The 17,782-nt window shown below is 53.7% G+C and overlaps 2 protein-coding genes across 2 annotated transcripts; one reads left to right on the top strand and one right to left on the bottom strand.

Annotated features, from left to right (window-relative positions):
- The first annotated feature begins 974 nt into the window (after positions 1-974).
- TIMM13 (translocase of inner mitochondrial membrane 13) lies at positions 975-2,097 on the top strand. The gene is made up of 3 exons (XM_071727858.1): positions 975-1,425; positions 1,715-1,783; positions 1,859-2,097. The coding sequence occupies exons 1-3, from the start codon at positions 1,300-1,302 to the stop codon at positions 1,955-1,957; spliced, it is 294 nt and encodes a 97-aa protein (XP_071583959.1). The 5' UTR covers positions 975-1,299; the 3' UTR covers positions 1,958-2,097.
- A 1,624-nt stretch (positions 2,098-3,721) lies between these two features.
- On the bottom strand, positions 3,722-16,952 carry TMPRSS9 (transmembrane serine protease 9). The gene is made up of 17 exons (XM_071727417.1): positions 16,829-16,952; positions 15,942-16,069; positions 15,465-15,532; positions 14,932-15,110; positions 13,864-13,905; positions 12,827-12,998; positions 12,344-12,618; positions 12,061-12,197; positions 10,611-10,920; positions 9,733-9,904; positions 8,172-8,443; positions 7,475-7,611; positions 6,607-7,022; positions 5,676-5,873; positions 5,154-5,419; positions 4,508-4,644; positions 3,722-4,026 (listed from the first exon to the last, which is right to left on the bottom strand). The coding sequence occupies exons 1-17, from the start codon at positions 16,950-16,952 to the stop codon at positions 3,865-3,867; spliced, it is 3,195 nt and encodes a 1,064-aa protein (XP_071583518.1). The 3' UTR covers positions 3,722-3,864.
- Between the last annotated feature and the right edge of the window lie 830 nt (positions 16,953-17,782).

Raw genomic sequence — 17,782 nt, 5'->3', positions numbered from 1 at the left:
TCCTCAAAGGACAGAAGCCATGTTTATGTGTCACCTGCCCCAGGCCACCCTGCTTTGGTGGGGGGTTGGACTCTGTGATCTTCAGAGGTCCATTTCACCCCCTACCATTCTGATTCTATAATTTCATGTCAGGGTGTGGTTGTGCAGCATTTCTCTTGGTGGCAAAGTGGGTTTAAACCCTTCCCCATTGCCATAGTGAGTGGGGCTGTGCCTACAGATGCACTCCTGGTTCAGCCTGGGGAATGTCACAGCCCTGGCCTGGCCCACGGCCCCTCGTGGTGTTGGGGACAGACCCACAGAACCATCCCAGTTGGAAAGGAGCTCTGGGATCAGCAACTCCAACCCTTGATCCACTCCCCCTGGGGTTCCCAGCCCATGGCACCGAGTGCCACATCCAGGCTCTTCTTAAAAACCTCCAGGGATGGAGAATCCACCCCCTCCCTGGACAGCCCATCCCAATGTCTGATCACTCCCTCTGGAAAGAATCTTTTCCCAATATCCAACCTAAACCTCCCCTGGCAGAGCTGAAGCCCATGGCCTCTTGTCTGACTGATGGAGAAGAGCCCAACACCACCCCCTGGCTCCAACCTCCTTTCAGGGAGTTGGAGAGAGTGATGAGGTCTCCCCTGAGCCTCCTCTTCTCCAGCCTCAACACCCCCAGCTCCCTCAGCCCTTCCTCACAGGACTTGTGCTGGATCCCTTCCCAGCCTCCTTGCTCTTCTCTGGACCTGCTCCAGCACCTCAATCTCCTTCCTGAGCTGAGGGGCCCAGAACTGGACACAGGACTCAAGCTGTGGCCTCCCCAGGGCTGAGCACAGGGGCAGAATCCCTTCCCTGGACCTATTGCCCGCAGTGCCCCTCATACAGGCCAGGATGCCCTTGGCCACCTGGTCACATTCTGGCTCCTGTTCAGTTTCCTGTTAATCCCAGCTCCCTCTCTGACCCTGCAGCCCCGCTCCGCCCATTCCCGCCATGCCCAGCCCCGCAGCCGCCTTTCCACCAGCGGGACGCGCTGCTTCCCCAGGGCTGCCTCCACCCAAGTCGCAGCTGCCATCAACGCTCATCCCCACACCAGACATGAAGCCTTCGCCTCTCCCTGTGCCCGCGGTACCACGGGCGGCCCCGCTCCCCTCAATCCCGCAGCCCCGACCCCGCTGCCCGCCTGGGGCAGGCACCGCTGCGCGGGGCGCTCTGGGAGCGGCCCCGGAGACCCCCCCGGTGCACGCCGGGAGTTGTAGTCCCCGGCAGCCGCCATTTCGCCGGTAACGTGGGGGCCACGGCCCGAGGTGACTTTGCGGCATGGAGAGCGGCTTCGGTTCCGACTTCGGCTCCGGGGGTGGTGGTGGGGGGAAGCTGGACCCGGGGCTCATCATGGAGCAGGTGAAGGTGCAGATCGCCGTGGCCAACGCACAGGAGCTCTTGCAGGTTAGGAGGGGCGGCGAGGGGGCGGGCGGAGGCTCTCTTGGTCCCCGACTCGGTCCCGTTCTGTCCCCGTCCCGGTCCTGGTTCCGGGCTGGGGGGGCTGTCCTGAGGCTCGGGGGAGCCATGCGGTGCGGGCGGGGTGCGGGGGGGGTCACGGCAGCGGTCGGAGCTCCCGGCGGGGCCCGGTGGCTGCCCGGCCCCTCCCGGTCCTTCCCGCTCCCCCTCCCGGTCCTTCCCGGTTCGTCCCAGTCCCTCCCGGCTCTTCAGGGCTTTTTCCCTCCTTTCTCCGCAGCGCATGACGGACAAGTGCTTTCGGAAGTGCATCGGGAAGCCCGGCGGTTCCCTGGACAACTCGGAGCAGGTGAGCGCAGTCGGGGAGAAGCGGGGACCCGCGGGCCACCCCCGGGGCGACCGCTGAGGGCTGTGTGTCCCGCAGAAATGCATCGCCATGTGTATGGACCGGTACATGGACTCCTGGAACACGGTTTCCCGAGCCTACAACTCGAGGCTGCAGAGGGAGAGGGCAAACATGTGAAGAGCCCCCAGGTCCTGGACCAGGGAAGGGACCATGTGGGCAAGGGACGAGCGGCCAGTCCGGGGGTCTGGGGGCCAAATCCTACTGCCTTTCCAGCCCCTGCCATGGCAGAGCAATAAACCCTCGCTGAACCTTTTGCATCCATTGGCTTTTATTGGCACCAGCCCCAGGAGCAAGTGAATTTTCCATCTCAGAGCTATCGTGAGCTGCTTGGTTTGCATTATGCACTTCCCAGTGGTCCCAGTGGCCAAGGCAGGGGGTAAATCCCTGCTGAAAGAGCTGTGAGAGGTAAGGAGCCCTCTGTGGAAAAGGGAGGGCAAGCTAGCAACAGTCCTCTTGCCCAGGAAGCAAGCTTGGAGCCAGCCATCAGGTAGTCACACAGTCCCTTCTCATCAGTGGAAAAGCTGCCATAAAATGCTCCACATGCCACACTTGGCTCTTTCTTCCCTTGTGTCTCTGTATGTGGGAATCACTTTGGGGCTTGTAGGGTCAAGCAGTGTGTTGGGGAGCAGGTGTGCTTTGAGCAGCTTTGCAGCACAACCTTGAAAACAGCTGTATAAGCACAGCTGGGGATGAAAAGAGTTGGGAAGTACTTAGGTTGATTTCTTTATAGAATAAAAAGTAATGTTGTGTGGCTGTGGCATTCTGTAACTTCTGGTTTGTCTCTGGCACAGATGGTCCACCTTGGAGCCTACCTTCCAGGCATCATTTTTTGGGGGGGAGGAGGACTCAGGCAACACAGCATTTGGTTTGGGGCTGAGTTCTGTATTGCTGGCTTTGTCAGAAAGGTCTGTTCATGTGGTGTGCAGCTGGGAGAAGAGAGTTTTGGAGATTAAAAGCACCCTGTGCCTCCGTAGTGAGATTTTTCAAATGTGTTTGCTGGGGCAAAGAAACAGACTGGAAGGATTATGTCTTCTCAGCTGCTAGGGCATTGAAAGGGATGTGGGAAACCTGATTTCATTTAATCTCCCAATGTGGTGGCTTCTGTGAAGGGACTGAAGTGTTTTCACACGAGAAAATTAGGAGATAACTGGATATTTGGACTAAATAAATTTGGAGTTTCCCATTCAGACTGGGCAGAACGCCTACTTAAAAATAAAGTGCTTTCCAGTCATGTTTGCTTAGGAGCATTTTTGCTTTTCTTGATGGCTGTATGAATTTTGTGGTACTGTTTCATTGGTGGGACCATGCCACGAGTGCTCCAGCCACAGATCTGAACCCATCTGAAGCTGAGCCCTGTCTGGAAGCCAGGTCTGTCACCTTGCTAGCTCTCTGGCAGGGAAAATGCTGGATCTCTGGGTTTGGAAGGAGTAAAACTCACGCTGTGTCAACATGCAGAGGTTAAGTGCCAAAACCTAGGAAGAGGTTTGGGGTACTCCCTGCTTCACAGTTCTGGTCTTCAAATCTGTGAGATGATTTCCAGGTATGCCCAAGACTTGACAGGAGCTCTGCAGCAGGTTTTTGGGGTTTTTTTTTCTTAACAAAGGTGTGTGTGTGCCTTACGTTGGACAGTGGGACTTCCCACTGTAGCATCCTTGGGCCACTACCTCAACACTTTTAATTTTTCCCACCTACCTAAAGCAGAACTGTGGGCTGTGTGGCTGTGCCCCCTCAAACTAGAAAGGCCACATTTTAATGCATAGGATGTTTGGCCAGGTCTTAAAGATAGGACAGGCCTCATTTATTTGTAGAAAATGTCTAGAGTTGTACCTTTCTATGCAAAGCAGTTATCACATGCCCTGGTGTCACAGCTGCAGTGGGTCACACAACATTTGCTTAAAACCTGCAGCCATCTTCACCCCTTTGCAACATCAAAAAAACAAATGTTCAGTAGCTGAGGGGTAAGTGCATCCTCTGGCAATAACTCCTCTCCTTCTGTTGCCTTTCCTGAGTGGCAAAATGCAGCTTCAGAGCTTGAGGTTCTGTGCAATCCAGCCCTGGACAGCTGTGACTTTGGTGTAGACACCAGGGAAGTATGGCCTGGCACAGCCATAGCCCCAGCTTGTGATTCCTGCTAGAAACCACTTCCCTGAGGGTTCTTTACAAGCCAGGGGCCCACCTGCATCACCCTGCAAGGAGAGAAAAAGAGAGTTGGAGCACGGCAAAAAGGCAGCCCAGCCCCCCCAGCTGCCAAGTGTTCTTTCTCCCTGGGACACAGGAGCATTTTGCTGTCCTGTTCCCTGTCTCCCCAGGAGGCTGCTCCTGAGCTGCAGGAGTACTCAGCCATCTCCTTGCATGCACAGCCTGAGGCTGGTGTTCTAGAACACAGGAGAGCACGTTCAGCATGTTCAGCAGCATGGAAAGGGCTCCGTGGTATCCCTGTGGTCTCTGGTGGTATTCCTGGTATCCCTGTGGTCTCTGGCTTAGCACTGCCTCCCTGCACGGTTCCCTGAGCTGTCAGGGATGAGGTGTGTGCAGGATGGTCTTTGATAGTGATGACAGGCAGTGGAGATGGATGGACAGCCAGCTGAGCTGGGAGAAAATGCAGCCTGGGGGCTTGGCAGGGGTTTGCTGTGTCCCAGCTGGGGCATTTGCTGCTCTGACACTCACTGAGCAGCTGTCGACGGTGCCCTGAGGGAAGCCAGCACACACCATCCTGCTGCTGATCTGGACAGGGTAGAACTTTTTGCAAGCCTGGTCTCCGATCATGGTCACTGCTGCTTTTTGCAGATGTTTGGACATGAGACCTGAGTAGACAAATGTCACTGTTAGCACGAGAAGTGAGGGCTCTGCAGCTCTTCCTTCCTTCCTTGCCAAAGAGAGAGAGACCTGCACTGGGAAACTGATTTGGACCTGGTTCCTCCGTGGCAGAGCAAGCACAGGAAGGTCCCCTGGGTGTGGTGTTTGTCAGGCAGCTCAGCTCACCAGAGAGAAATGGTGTCAGGATGGTCCTTGTGCTGCAGGAGCTGAGCTGGAGCAGCTGCTACAGGGCAGGGGAGCAGAGTGGCTCTGGAAAGCTCAGGAAGGCTGCAGGAGGGTGGAGGTGTCACCAAATGGAGGAGTACAGAGCATGGTGACTGGGGAGGAGGTTGTGGTGGCACCAAACCTTGCCCAGGTTGGTATCCCCTGCAGGGTCTGGCCTGGCATGGGGAGTGTTTGGGGCAGTGGAAGGGGAATCACAGAATTTTTTGGGGTTCATGGGGTAGGTGGCACTTAGCTTGGCCATCATGGGTGAGGGAGCCCTCTGAGCCTGTACCTCCTTCTGTTGTGGAACCCCAGCCTGTGATGAAGCATCTGGCTCCTTCATGGAAGATGTGGGAATTGTCTGGGAGACATATAGGCTTGATGGTGCTGCTGAACTTGAGGGGTGTGTTCAGCTCTAGCAGTGCCACATCGTAGTCCAGGCTGTAGACATTGTAAAATGGGTGCTTGTAGATCCGGAGGATTTTCTCCATTTTGCCATCGATGCCACTCAGGAAAGGTGTTCCTAGAAAGGCCACCCACATTTTGGGGTCACTGTAACTGCAGAAAGACAGCAAACCTGGCTGTTAGGAGCCTGGCCTGACAAGGAGGGCCCTTCCTCTGCTCGTGGGGCTGGGATGCTCTGTGCCCACCCCAGGACCCCTCTCTCCATCACCCCGTGGCCATACTCATACTCTGTGAACAGGGAATGTGTGCTTCCAGCTGGGCACAGCATCCCGTGGAGATGTGAGGAGGACTCTGAGGGAGGGGAAGGGCTGAGGGGGGGTCTGGCTCCAGGATCCCAGCCCAGACTTACACATCGAAGCAGTGAGCTGCAGAGAGCAGCCAGCGCTCGGCAACCAGGACAGCTCCACACTTGTGCTCCTTCCTCCTCAGCCACAGACTGACTTGCCAGGGCCATTCCCCTCGAGCTGCAGTGCTGCCACCCACAATCTTGCTGAAGGCCAAAGCAGTCGTTAAGCCACAGTCTGGGACAGAAGAAGAGGAACAGTGGCTTTAAGTAACTTTAAGTCAAAGGGGTGTCTGCCCTCCTGCCACAGCCCCTGCCATGGGGCAGCCTTCCAAGGATCCAGACACAGGGCAGTGGAATGGGATGAATTCTGTTCACCCATCTGAGGCAAAGCTGGGCAGATTTGGGAACTTTCCCTGGTTTTCACAGGTCACAGTTCAAAGGGATGAGGTGTGTGTGGAGGGGACGTTGGGATGGACTCTGTCACACAGCAAGGCATGGGCAGCCCAAGAAGATGAGGAGATGAGATGAGAAGACTTCTCCTGGGCTGCCATGTTGGGCAAGAATTATCTTGCCAACTTGTCCTAGCAGACTGAGTGCTGGGAAATAAATTCCCATGTTTGTCAAAAAAAGAGAAGAGGCCACATTTGCAGGCAGAAAATTTGGACCCTCCTCATCCAGCTGTATCTTGGTTCTGGAAGACCAAATACCACAAGGCTGGCAGAACAGGGGCTGGCCCAGCCCCCCAGTGTGTAAGATGGAGCCCAAGAGAGCCCCTGGTGGATTTCCCTGGGGTGTCTGGGCCATGCAGAGGGTTTCCCTGGGGTGTCTGGGCCATGCAGAGCAGTGCTCACCACAGCTGCTCTCATCGAAGCCGTTGCTGCAGTCAAGGATGCCATCACACTCTGGATTTTCTTTTCCAATGCAGACATTACTGGAACACTTGAAGGTGAGACTGGTACAAGGCACCACTGGAAGGCAATAACCCACGGTCTGCTCAGTACCCTCGGGGCTGGGACTGAAGGTCTGCGACCAACACGTCAATAAATCTGTTTTACCTGGTGTTTGGGTGGGTTTAGCAGACTCAGAGGTTGTCAGAGCTGTGGAGGTTTCTTTCGTGGTTGTGGTCATCTTCATTCCCAGTGTGGTTCTGTTGGTGGGACTGGGAGCTGTGGTGCTGGGCTGCTGGGTGAGGGTGGCTGCACTGGAGGTTGTGGCGATGGCTGGACTGGAAGGGGTGCCAGAACTGGGCAACTCTGAGATGGTCTCTAGGATCCAGTCTCTGAGTTTGGTAATTCTGGAGTACACACCAGGTTTTGTAGCCTGGGCACAACCAATTCCCCAGCTCACGATTCCAGCCAGATAAAAGACTCCTGGGGTCACCTCACAGGCCAAGGGACCACCTGAATCTCCCTGAGGAAGAAGCAAGGCAATGGCTGCTCAGCCCATCTGCCCAGGAGACAGCTACATGGACCAACCCCTCAGCCACAGTGGGAGGACTTAGGGAGCCTCAAAATCTGCTTTTCAAGCCCTGCAGGGCTGCCTGCTGCCATGCAGTGTGTGTGCAAGGTGTGAGTGTGCAGAGGCTGAAGTGAGGGGTACCCTGGTGGCACAAATGGGATTTGGTGTTTGTCATTAAGGATGTTGGTTTAAGTCCTGCTCAACTTGATGGAGGTTTATTTACTTTTCTAAAGGCTGGGTTTTTTGGTTTTTTTTTGGGGGGAGGGGAGGGAGGATAAGACAGATGTGGATTACAGATCTGCCACAGCAACTCAGAAATACTTCCCAAGGATGCTCTGAGGCTGTGAGTTAGCCCTTCCTCCTGAAACAACCCCCAGAGGAGCTGAGAAATTGCAGGCTCTTACCTGGCATGAGTCTATCTGCCCCTCCAGGAAGCCAGCACAGATCATTTGGTCAGTGAGGGAGAAGTTGTAGAGGAAATTGCAGATCTTCTGGTCTATGATGCCCACAGAAGCCTTCTGCAGGACCTCAGGCTGAGTGACTGCAGGAAAACCAGGGGATTAGTGACAGCATTAGTGACAGACTGTCGGAATGGCTTTCAGACTGACCCAAGACATATTTCAGGAATAGTCCTGACAGCTTCTGGCTCCTGGACAACTCTTAGAGGGACTCTAAGGCTTTGGTAGCACATGTACCACCCTGGGACCTTCTCCCTACAACAGGACCTTTGCTGCTGCTTATTTTTTGGAACATTTTTGGGGGTGAAGATGGTCACTGAGGCTGACACTGCCCTGCCAGAGCCACGGGAGCCCCCAGAGGCAATGCCCACCCTTGCTTGGCATGGAATTGCTACTTGGGGAGCCCATCACCTTCCTCCTCCTTCCTGCCAAGCTACTCTCTTCATTTTCTTGTTTGCTGGTGCCTCCTAAATATTTGTGGTTTAAGGTAGTGTTCTGTGTGCCCTTCCTGTCACTTATCCTTGTGTTTCTATCAGTTCCTGGCTGTCCCTGGTACTGTCCCCTCTCCTCCATGCCCTGGGTTGCAGTGCCACAGGTTTTGGTGCTGAGGCTGGCACTGCTTGAGAGCAAATCAGCTGCTTACCATTCCCTTCTTCGAGGCTACCCCAGCCAGAAATTAAACATCTCTTGCCAACAGGAAACATCAGTGAAGCAGGTGGGAGGCAGATGGGCTGTATGTGTTTGTTGAAGACAAGGGGTCTTGCAAGCTCAAGTAGAGCCACGTCAAAATCCAGAAAAATGGGGTCAAAGAGGGGATGCAGGATCACTCTGGTTACATTGACTTTCACTGCATTTCCATCTGTTCCATTCAGTGATGTTGTTCCCACATGGGCTTCGATCTCTTCTGGATTTGTCCTGGAAATACAGATTGCTGAACACCCATGCTCACCCACAGAGACCCAACAGGAATCCTGACAGTCACATTGCAGACAACTTTAAATGACTTGAAATGCAGAATCCAGCAGACAGAAGCTGTGCTAAGTCAGCTCCAAATCTTTTTCCAGCACATGCTGGATTTCTCCTGGAGGTAAAAAAGTAGCAATCCTCACCTCCAGAAATTCCTGATTTCAGGAGTGTTCTGCCATACAGATGGGGCCTCTCTATCCAGTATGTCTTGATGGATTTGGGGGTTTTATTTTGATTTTACCAGTTATGTCTTTGTGTTTTGGTTGTTTTCGGCTTTTTTTTTAACACCATGTGAATTTTAAACATTAATGGCATTTATGAAGTGCTGCTTCCTTTTGAATGTTTTCCCCCTGCTTCTGGGGGGCTTATTTAATATCTTAGAAAAGCAGTAAGAAGGCATTCCCTGGACACTTTATGCCAATTGTAATTGTACAGTCCCTATCACATGGTCCCTTCCCAGTCTGGTTCCATCTATTTTGTCCTGCTTGTTGTTAAAGTTACCCAACACCCAGCTCATCCTTATGTTACCCTTTTTACCATGTGGTTCTAATACAAAAATATTGGTGAAGTTGGTGTGCTCTGCATCACCAGCAACATCCTGGTCATCTCAGGAGGTTTTTTTGGTAATCACTAACATTCCCTTGTTCTCTACTGCCCACTGCCCACGGAACTGCTGTTCTCATGGCAATATCCACAGGATTTCTCCCCTCTTTTTTCTGCTTGGTGGATGGAGACCCATCACCTGCAGACAGATGGCACTGCCTGCCTTGCAGTTCACTTGTTGCTTTATTGCCCACTTATTTCATGTATAAAGTTGTCTTGACACTCTTCAGAGTTTCCCACACTTTTCTGCCTTCAGGAATCATGTTTTTAGTCTTGACAAAACATCATCCTCTTGCTTCTCATTTCTTTGTGTAGGTCCTTTATAAACCCAGGCTTGGGTGCTGTGCAGGACTGAAGTGACTGCATGTCTCTATTTCTGACATTACACCCAATTTTGAAGGTTAAATTTTTTGAATAAACCCTCTTGTAGCACCTCTCCTTTTCCTCTCCTCTTAGATGTCTTATCCTTGCTCCCTGCTCAGGCTACTTTGACCTTTCCCTGCCTCATCCCAGCCTCCCCACACCACTGCTTTTACTCTGAGCCTCTATAACAAAAATTCAGGTACAAAACATTGTTTTTTTGCCCAGTGACTCCTGTGGGTGCAGAGTGGGTGTGAGCAGGAATGGTCTCTTACCCATTGAAGCAGTGAGCTGCAGACAGGAGCCAGCGGTCCCCAATTATTGTGGCTCCACAGAAATGGCTGGAATCTTCCTTCAGGCTGACCTGCCAGGGGATCTCTCCTCTGGAAGCATCCGTTCCTCCCACAATCTTGCTGGGTTTAGAGAACCCAGGTCGTTCTCCACACTCTAAACAAAAGGCAAAGCATGGTTTGTGAGGGCTCCTGGCAAGTGGGGAGAGACTCTGCCTGCTGAGTCTGAGCAAGGGAGAGGTCGGGGCTGGGGGGTGAGGGATCTGCCCAAGGTCTGGTCCTGGCAGCCCCTTCTGCAAAGCTTTCACCCCATCTGCTCTTCTGCAGCTTTTGGCAAGTCCATCACCCTGGGCCTTTCTCAGAGGCAGAATAACCTCTGCAGCTCTGGGCCTCTGAGCCTTTCTACCCCAGGTAAAATGTTAATCATTAATTTTAGAAAAATACCCTATATCTGCATCTCCCTGCAGTGCTGCTGGGTCATCCTGTGACACTTTCACTCTTCCCTTCAGAGAGAGGATGCATGGCTGCTGTGCAGTCAGCTTTGGGCTGCTAAAAGATCCTTAGGTGGCAAAAAAAAAGTGAGTGTTCAGGAGGCTAAACAAGGCACTGCTGGGTCTTAGTACCCTGTCCTAGGCTGGTTGGAGCAGTCCAGTTACACAGACAGCAGAGAAAATTACCCATTTAGTGGCTTAAAGAAAGGAGACCACAAAACAGCTCCTGAGTGACTCTGAGGCTGAGCAGTTGGTGGCCCTTAGCACTCAGGTTGTAGAGGTCATTTCAGCTCAGTGGAATAAGGAATCTGATTAGACCTGGACCAGCCACTTTTCCTCCCCAGGTGCACCCACCCCCCCGTGTGCTCATACCTTGTGGTCTTGGTGCCATCTCTGTCCTGCTGGGAGCTGGGGCTGGAGCTGTGGTGGGGATTGTCCTGGTGCTGAGCTCTTCAGAGCTGCCCATGTTACTGTTAGTACTGGGGTGTCCTGGAGGGACAGCGTGGCCCATGGAGGTGGGGAAGGCAGAAATAGCATCCAGGATCCAGTCTCTGAGTTTGGTAACACGTGTGTAAACCCCAGGCCTTCTGGCTTCAGCACATCCAATTCCCCAGCTCACAATTCCCGCCAGGAAAAACTTGCCAGATGGTTCTTGACAAACCAGGGGCCCACCAGAGTCACCCTGCAAGAGAAGGCAGATGGTGAGTTCTCCCTGGGGATGCTCCAGGCTCATCCTGGCCATCCTCAGCACACCTCTGTCCCTCTGTCCCTCTCTGCCTCCTTCCTCTGGCCCAATGATGAGTGAAGCATCTCCTGTGCTGCCCTTTGGGTGCTCCCACACTGTCCTGCTGTCAACCAGCAGCTTTGTGCCCTTGGTGTGCAAGAAGAGCACAAAGACATCCTGCATGCAGTGTAAGGTAAGTGTTTCTACTTGTGTAAATAATTTGTAAAACTGACAGCCAGGTGATGGGTGTTACTGCACAGCATGCAGCCCAGGGAGACCACGCTAATCTTTTCATGATGTTTGCTTGATTTGGCTTTTGGTGTCCTTGTCAGTTCTTTGGTATTATGGGGACATCTGAGTGTCACTGGTGTAGGATGTGGTGTCTGTGAAGCTGGCAGTGCCCTCTCAGGGCTGGATTGCTCTAGGTGAGTAATGGGTCAGGATGGAGTAATGGGTAACAGGATGGGTCGTATTCACCATCCAGCCTTGAGTCTTCTGTTATTGGCCCCTTCTCTGGTGTTTGTGCTGCATTTGGTGCAGAAACAGGAAGCATTAGCACTGGAAAAGGGATTTTGCTCCTTTGGTGGCTGCAGGTACGAAGGGCCCTGTTAAATCACAGGCACAGCCATGGAACTCAGTCCCCCTCTCCCCACACCCCCTGAAAGGCAGGATATTTATCCAGCAATTCCCAGCTGGATAAAGGCTAACTACAGGAAAACACCAAGTTGTTCATCAAAAGCTGTTACCTAAGTTTTAAGTTTCTACCACCTCCCTTTGCTGTCTGGATTTTCATCTGAGGTCCTATCAAGTCCATTGGTAGTGCCAGCCCTGATTACAGCTCAGGAAGTAGAGAAAAGCAGATAACTACCCAGAAGAGCCCTTAAACAGCAGTGCCCTGCTCTAAGCACCAGAGAAGCATCTACATTTCTGTCTTCTGCAGTCCCTGATCCTTGCTTGTGCCCAAGGCATGGGCTTAATCCTTGGGGAGGAACTGTGACCATGGTGTCAGATCCTGCTCCTTCACCTCCTGCTTGGTGCATCCCAGGGAAGGAAAGACTCCTGTGAGGAGCTGTGCTGACTTCCCTGGGCAAAGCTTACCTGGCAGGAGTCGATTTTCCCCTCCAGGTAGCCAGCACACAGCATCCTGTCAGTCAGAGCGTGGCTGTAGAGGCTGGAGCAGAGGTTCTGGTCCAGCAGCTCCACTGTTGCTTTCTGCAGGAACTCAGGTTTCACCACTACACCAGAAAGAGGTTTAGTGAGCTCAGCACAGGGGGACTTGGGCAGGACCAGCTGCCCATGTTACAGCCCAGCCCAACCTTCCCCCCTGCCTCTGGGACCGCTCACACCTCCCCACCCCTCCTCTGCCTCCTGCCCTGCTTACAGAAATCCTCTTTGAGGTAACCCCAGCCTGAGATGAGGCATTTCTGGCTGGTGGGGAAGTGATGCCCAGGCTCTGGCAGGCACACGGGTTGGATGTACTGGGTGAAGCTCAGGGGTCTCTTCAGCTCCAGCACAGCCACATCGTAGTCGGCCGTGTCCGTGTTGTAGGAGGGGTGTGGGATGATCCGTGTGATTCCCATTTTCACTGTGGCACTGTCTGAGCCTCGGAGGGAGGTGGTGCCCGTGTAAGCTGCCCACATGGCTGGGTCCTGAAACCTACAGGGAGAGAGAGCAGGGACCCTGTGAGGTGGCACCTGAGAACCAGAACCACTCCTGCCCATCCTGCCCAGGGACAGCAGCTCCCCATGGCTTCACCTGGCAGGGGAAGGAAACCAGGTGGGAATATCCCAAATGGAACACTGGGACTTTTGAGAGGGAAGATTTTGGAAGTGAGGAGGGGGACACTGGGGTGGGGAGGGCTTACTCAGTGAAGCAGTGAGCAGCAGACACCAACCACCTCTCTGTCAGGATGGCAGCACCACAGAAGTGCTCGTTGTTCTCCCGCAGGCTGACTTGCCACGGGAATTCCCCTCTGGATGCCTCCGAGCCTCCGACGATCCTGCTGGCAGCCTGCATGGCGGGTCGGCTCCCGCAGTCTGGGAGGGAGGAGAGAGCCCCTGGGTCAGGATCCTGATGGCTGCATCCCAGCAAAGTCCTCTCAGGGCCAAGTGGGAAAACCTGATTCAGCTCGGTGCACGTTTTTCCTCCCAGCATGTGCCTGAGCAGCAGGACATTGCAAGGGATGTCACAGGGAAGATTTTACCCCACAGGCTTGGAAAAGGGAGTGTTGCAAAGCACCATCCCCATCAGAGCATCCTCCCTTTTGAAGCCAAGAAATTCTGGGAATGGTGAGTTCCACCACTGAGCTTGTGAAACCAGCTCAGCCACTGCCTCATTCTCTGCTCCCAGCTCAGCATGAGGCACTTGTCCAGCATGCCAGCCCTCCAAGAGGGCCTTGTCATGGCCATGTGGTAATGGGGGGACCAAGCTCTTCCTAAGCTTCAGTTCCCCTCATCCTGATGCCAACATCATCTGCTGTGTCCTTGGGGCTCTGCAGTGCTCAGCAGCCCAGTGATGGGAAGGTCTGCAGGATGGGTCCCCAGGGCCAGGAGACTTTCTGCAAGGGACTCGCCACAGCCCTTTTTTTGGCCATGGCATCCAGGGTTTTCTTGCCACACACCCTGGGTGCTGCAGCACCAGGGCAGCTCACGAGGGTCATCTGCAGCCCTCCCAGGAGCTGTCCCCAAGTGCAGCCACCGTGGTGTCCCCATCACTGCTCCCTGGCAGTGCCACGGGATGGAGCAGAGCTGCAGCTTTTGTTGAGCTTGGAGGGGGGAGAGGGGTTCAGGGTTCTGGATGACCACGTTGTGGCCAGCACGGGGTACAAACATCTCATTTCTCTGCAGCCAGGCAAGGGGAGTGCAGCCAAGGGGCAGAGGGTCCTTCCTGAATGGCTCTTACCTGATTTCAGTCCAGGTCTAAAGGGAGAAGCCTCGCCGGGACCTGCAACAAAGATGTCAGGGATGGGGATCAGTGAGGGCATCCCTGGGGGCTCCCAGGGATTGTGCTGCTCCCAGGACACACAGGCTGGGGCTTGGTGTCACCTTTTCCTCCTGCCTGGCAAATGCTGTCCATGCCCTGTAGGGTGGGATTCTGGAGCAGTCCCTTCCTAGGACCCCTCCTCAGCTGCTCCACCATGGGCCCAGTGCTCAGCAGAGGAGCAGCCCTGGCCTGCAGGATTTTGGGGTGATTTGGGGAATTCCCAAGAGTTGAGCTGCCTCCCAGGGGTAGGTCCAAGGCTGAAGCTATGAAAGGCTGTTGCCTAAAGCCAAGGGGTATCCTTCACCCTCCATTTGGGTGAAGCTCCCCCAGGGACCCAGGGAGTACAGAGGGAGCTGTAGAGGAACCCACACCTTTAGGTTTCCAGACATATGGTGGTTTTTTTTTTTTTAATCTGCTGGGCCCAAACTCCTATGGTCACATGCAACTCCACAGTAGCTGAAGGAAAGGAGAATTTCTATTCAGGTGGTTTCAGAGAATAATTAAAATATGGGAAATCTCTTCCTAAAGAAGAATTATTGCTACAGCTCTGAGGACTGCCCAAGGGCTGCTGTGCCCAGCAATTAACTCTGAGGCTTGGTCTCTTGTCCCTTAGCCTGGTTCCAGCTACTGCAAGAAAAGCCAAAGTAGCTGCAATTTATGCTTTAGGCTCTGTTGTTGCTGCAGACCCCAAAGCTGCAGAAAGCAGGAAGGCAGCATTGGTGTTAGAGGGTGACCTGAGGTCTCCTGGCTCTTGAGCAGTCACCAGGATCTCCCCATGTTCCTGCTGCTGTCTTGTGATGCTGGCAGCACCTGGAGCCAGGCAGAGCATTTTTTGTTGGTTTTCCTGGGTGCCTGGCAGCACTTCCATTCCTAGCATTGCACGAAGCCACCCAGCGGTGAAGCCCCGTGGCAGTTCTGTCACCTTGGTGGTTCTGCTACTCTGACCTTTGGAGCACCCAAGCATCTTTCTCTGTGCCAGGAGCATACCCGTGAGAGAAGCTGAGGATATGGTCCCATAGGCAGCCAGGGAGAGCCCCTGCTGGTGCAGGGTGGCTGCCAGCCCATGCCTGAGAGCTTCCTCCTCCATGGCAGAGCTCAGGGGATGGGAATCCTGGGGGGTGAAGCGGAGGCGGAAGCGGACGATGACACTGGAGTTCCCATTCCTGCTGGGAGACAGGGAATGAATGGGTCAGCAGAGGGGACAGGGTGCTGGCTGCCTACAGGGAACTCAAGGGAAACATAAGTAATTTTTAGTAACTTCAGGCACAAGTCTCTTTCAGCCCAAGTTGTGTTTTGGGGTGAAACGGTCACACGCGCTTTTTCCTTTGGCCCAAAATTCAGCTTGGGTTGAACAAAGCCATTTCCCTCTGCCTTTCCAAATGAAAGAAGCCAGAACACTGGGGTGATCCCAGAGGAAAATCCAGCCTTGCCCAAAAAAGCAGTTTCTCTGGTTTTGAACAAGAACTCCTCACCAGAAGCCATCACCTGCACAGCCCTTGGTGGGAGCTGCTTACGCTCACCTGTAGCCCAGGATGGTGCAACCAGTGCAGCTCCAGTCCAACTGGGAGGCCTGGAAACTGGACAGAAACTGTAAAGCAAACAACAATGGTCAAGAGGCAAAAGACCCCAGGGGGATGGGACCAGACTGTGCCTGGGATTTTGCAGGAAGCTGGAGTTAGCTGAAGCATTTTATTTTATCTTCAGCAGGAGCATCTGTGCACACCTCGTGTGTAACCTTTACCCCCCCGGCTCAGGGCACAAGTCAGCAGCACATCCCTTCTTTAGGCCTTCCTAACACCTCTCTTTGGCAAGGAACAGACCTCAACACACATTTCCCACCCTACAAATGTCCCCTGGGGCCCTGATGGGGCCCTGCCTGGACCCTCACCTTTAAGAAATCTCTGTTTTCTTCCTGCCCTTGACATCCAGATTCTGCTGAATGAGGATGGGTCCTGCAGAACCATCCCTGTTTTTCCCAGCAAAGCCCCCAGACTCACCAGCCTCTCCAGGGCAGGTGTCAGCACCCTGTAGTAGTCTGAGCTCTCCATCTGCAGGCTGCTGTTGAAGGGGATCCCTCGCAGCTCCACCGTGTGCTCAAAGATGGTTTCTCCCAGGGGATGGCAGCCTGCAGAGAGGGGGGAAGGTGCCTGTCAGGGGACACATGGAGCTCTGGGTCCACCCAGCTTTCCTCACTAATTCCTCCTTTGGAACATGGGGCTTATGTCCTTCAATACCCAGTGTCTCAGGTCCTTGGCTGCTCTCCATCACCTCTGGCTGCCCTGGGGGTTCCCTGGGCTGGGCTGGGCTCCCCTGCTCACGTGCAAGAGGAGAAATTTGCACTGAACTGATCTGAAGGGGAAGACGTTGGGTTTTGTCAAGCTTGAAGGAAAAGGTCATGACCTTTTGCAAGCCTTGCAGGATGAAGGCAGCTGAGAAACTGATGCTGTGCTGGGGGGATCTGGCAGCCAGGTCAGGCTGGTCCAGAGCAGGGGCTGGGCTGGGATCTGGCCATGGGGCAGCAGAGAGAGCAGGAGGGAAGGGACAGAGGTGAAGGAGGTGGTGGGAATGGTCAGCAAGGGGCTGCAAGAGGTGGATGGCTGGGGCAGCAAAGTCCAGGGACAAGAATTTTGGGAGGAGGAGGAGAGGGTAGAGGAGAGGAACAGAGCTTGCGTGTCATGAAACAGTGAAGACAGAATGCTTGAAAGTCAGATATTCAGAACATGAGTTTGTGTGTGGATGTGGGGAGGGTTGACAGCATTTTGTCCTCAGCAGAAAGCTTTCGAGAATTTTTGAATTTTTGCTATGAGGACTGTGATCTCTGCAGACCATTTCTCTTTTTTTTGGAGCAGATAAACTGAAAGAAGATCCCCTGCTACAGACTCACCCAGCAGGATCCCCAGGTACAGGGCTGTCACACTGCCCACCACAGCAGCAGCAATTGTCACCTTCCAGCAGCTGAGCCTCAGGCCCCTTCTCTGGGTGCCCAGCACTGGCTTTATCTGGTCCATGCTTTATAGGGATGGCCTCTGTGATCAAAAGGAAGAGGAGAAAAAGGACAAAACTGGCATCAAATGTGACATGGCAGCTGTGGCTCACCCAGGAGCTCCAAGCAGTGCATTATTACAAGAAGTAAAAGGATGGACACACACTTTGTCCCCTCGGGCTGCTCTCAGAGTTTACATATGTATTCAGGTGGTGGGACCTGAAGCTACATCTACCATGGCCTTCCCTGCCTGCTTCCCCTTCTCTTTCTTCCTTGGAGCCCACCCCTAAGCACAGCCATGTATGTTCTGAGGAGGAACAAGCCTGATGCCTCCATCTCTGTGCTTTGCACAGATGCTTTTGGTGACAGAAGCTCTGGGCAGGTGCTGGACCAGTCTCCCAGTACCACAGGTACACAGTACCTTCAGGGTCCAGCCAGGCCAGCACCCAGTATCTGCTCCTCAATAATTAGTCCCCCAGGCTTGATTTAGCAGGAGGGTTTCCATGATGCTCAGGGCAGCCCCATAGTGAGGGGTCAGTATGGACCAGGTTTGGCATCTTGTGTTACTGCCTTGGGCATCACCCCAACAAAGGTCCTAAAACCAACCACTGCCATTAGCAGATGCTTTGGTGCTGCTCAGGAGGCAGAGGACTGCAGCAGCAGGCAGAACAGTTAGGGTGGAAAGTACAATATTTATCCCAGAGTAATTTTATTGGCTTGCAAATAACAAGACTGGACTCCACTCACATCCTGAAATAGGAAACTGGTCTGGATAAAGAGCTGTGGAGAGGGACCTGTGGTTACCAAACACAAAAGTAGGGAGAAACCTCAAGAACCCTTGGTTGCTGCTTGTGA

This window comes from Heliangelus exortis, chromosome 28 (assembly GCF_036169615.1).
Source record: "Heliangelus exortis chromosome 28, bHelExo1.hap1, whole genome shotgun sequence".
NCBI lineage: Eukaryota > Metazoa > Chordata > Aves > Apodiformes > Trochilidae > Heliangelus > Heliangelus exortis.
The sequence above is the reverse complement of the archived record's forward strand: the minus strand, read 5'-3'. Positions and strand labels throughout refer to the sequence as shown.

What these genes read in the sequence shown, in the direction of transcription:
- TIMM13 (XM_071727858.1), top strand. Translation starts at nt 1,300, where the DNA reads ATGGAGAGCGGCTTCGGTTCCGACTTCGGCTCCGGGGGTGGTGGTGGG. An exon ending in ACGCACAGGAGCTCTTGCAG is followed by an intron (nt 1,426 to 1,714) that starts GTTAGGAGGGGC and finishes CTTTCTCCGCAG; the next exon opens with CGCATGACGGACAAGTGCTT. An exon ending in CCCTGGACAACTCGGAGCAG is followed by an intron (nt 1,784 to 1,858) that starts GTGAGCGCAGTC and finishes TGTGTCCCGCAG; the next exon opens with AAATGCATCGCCATGTGTAT.
- TMPRSS9 (XM_071727417.1), bottom strand. Translation starts at nt 16,952, where the DNA reads ATGGACCAGATAAAGCCAGTGCTGGGCACCCAGAGAAGGGGCCTGAGG. An exon ending in TGCACCATCCTGGGCTACAG is followed by an intron (nt 15,111 to 15,464) that starts GTGAGCGTAAGC and finishes CCTGTCTCCCAG; the next exon opens with CAGGAATGGGAACTCCAGTG. An exon ending in CCCAGCCCCGAGGGTACTGA is followed by an intron (nt 5,874 to 6,606) that starts GCAGACCGTGGG and finishes AGTTACTTAAAG; the next exon opens with CCACTGTTCCTCTTCTTCTG.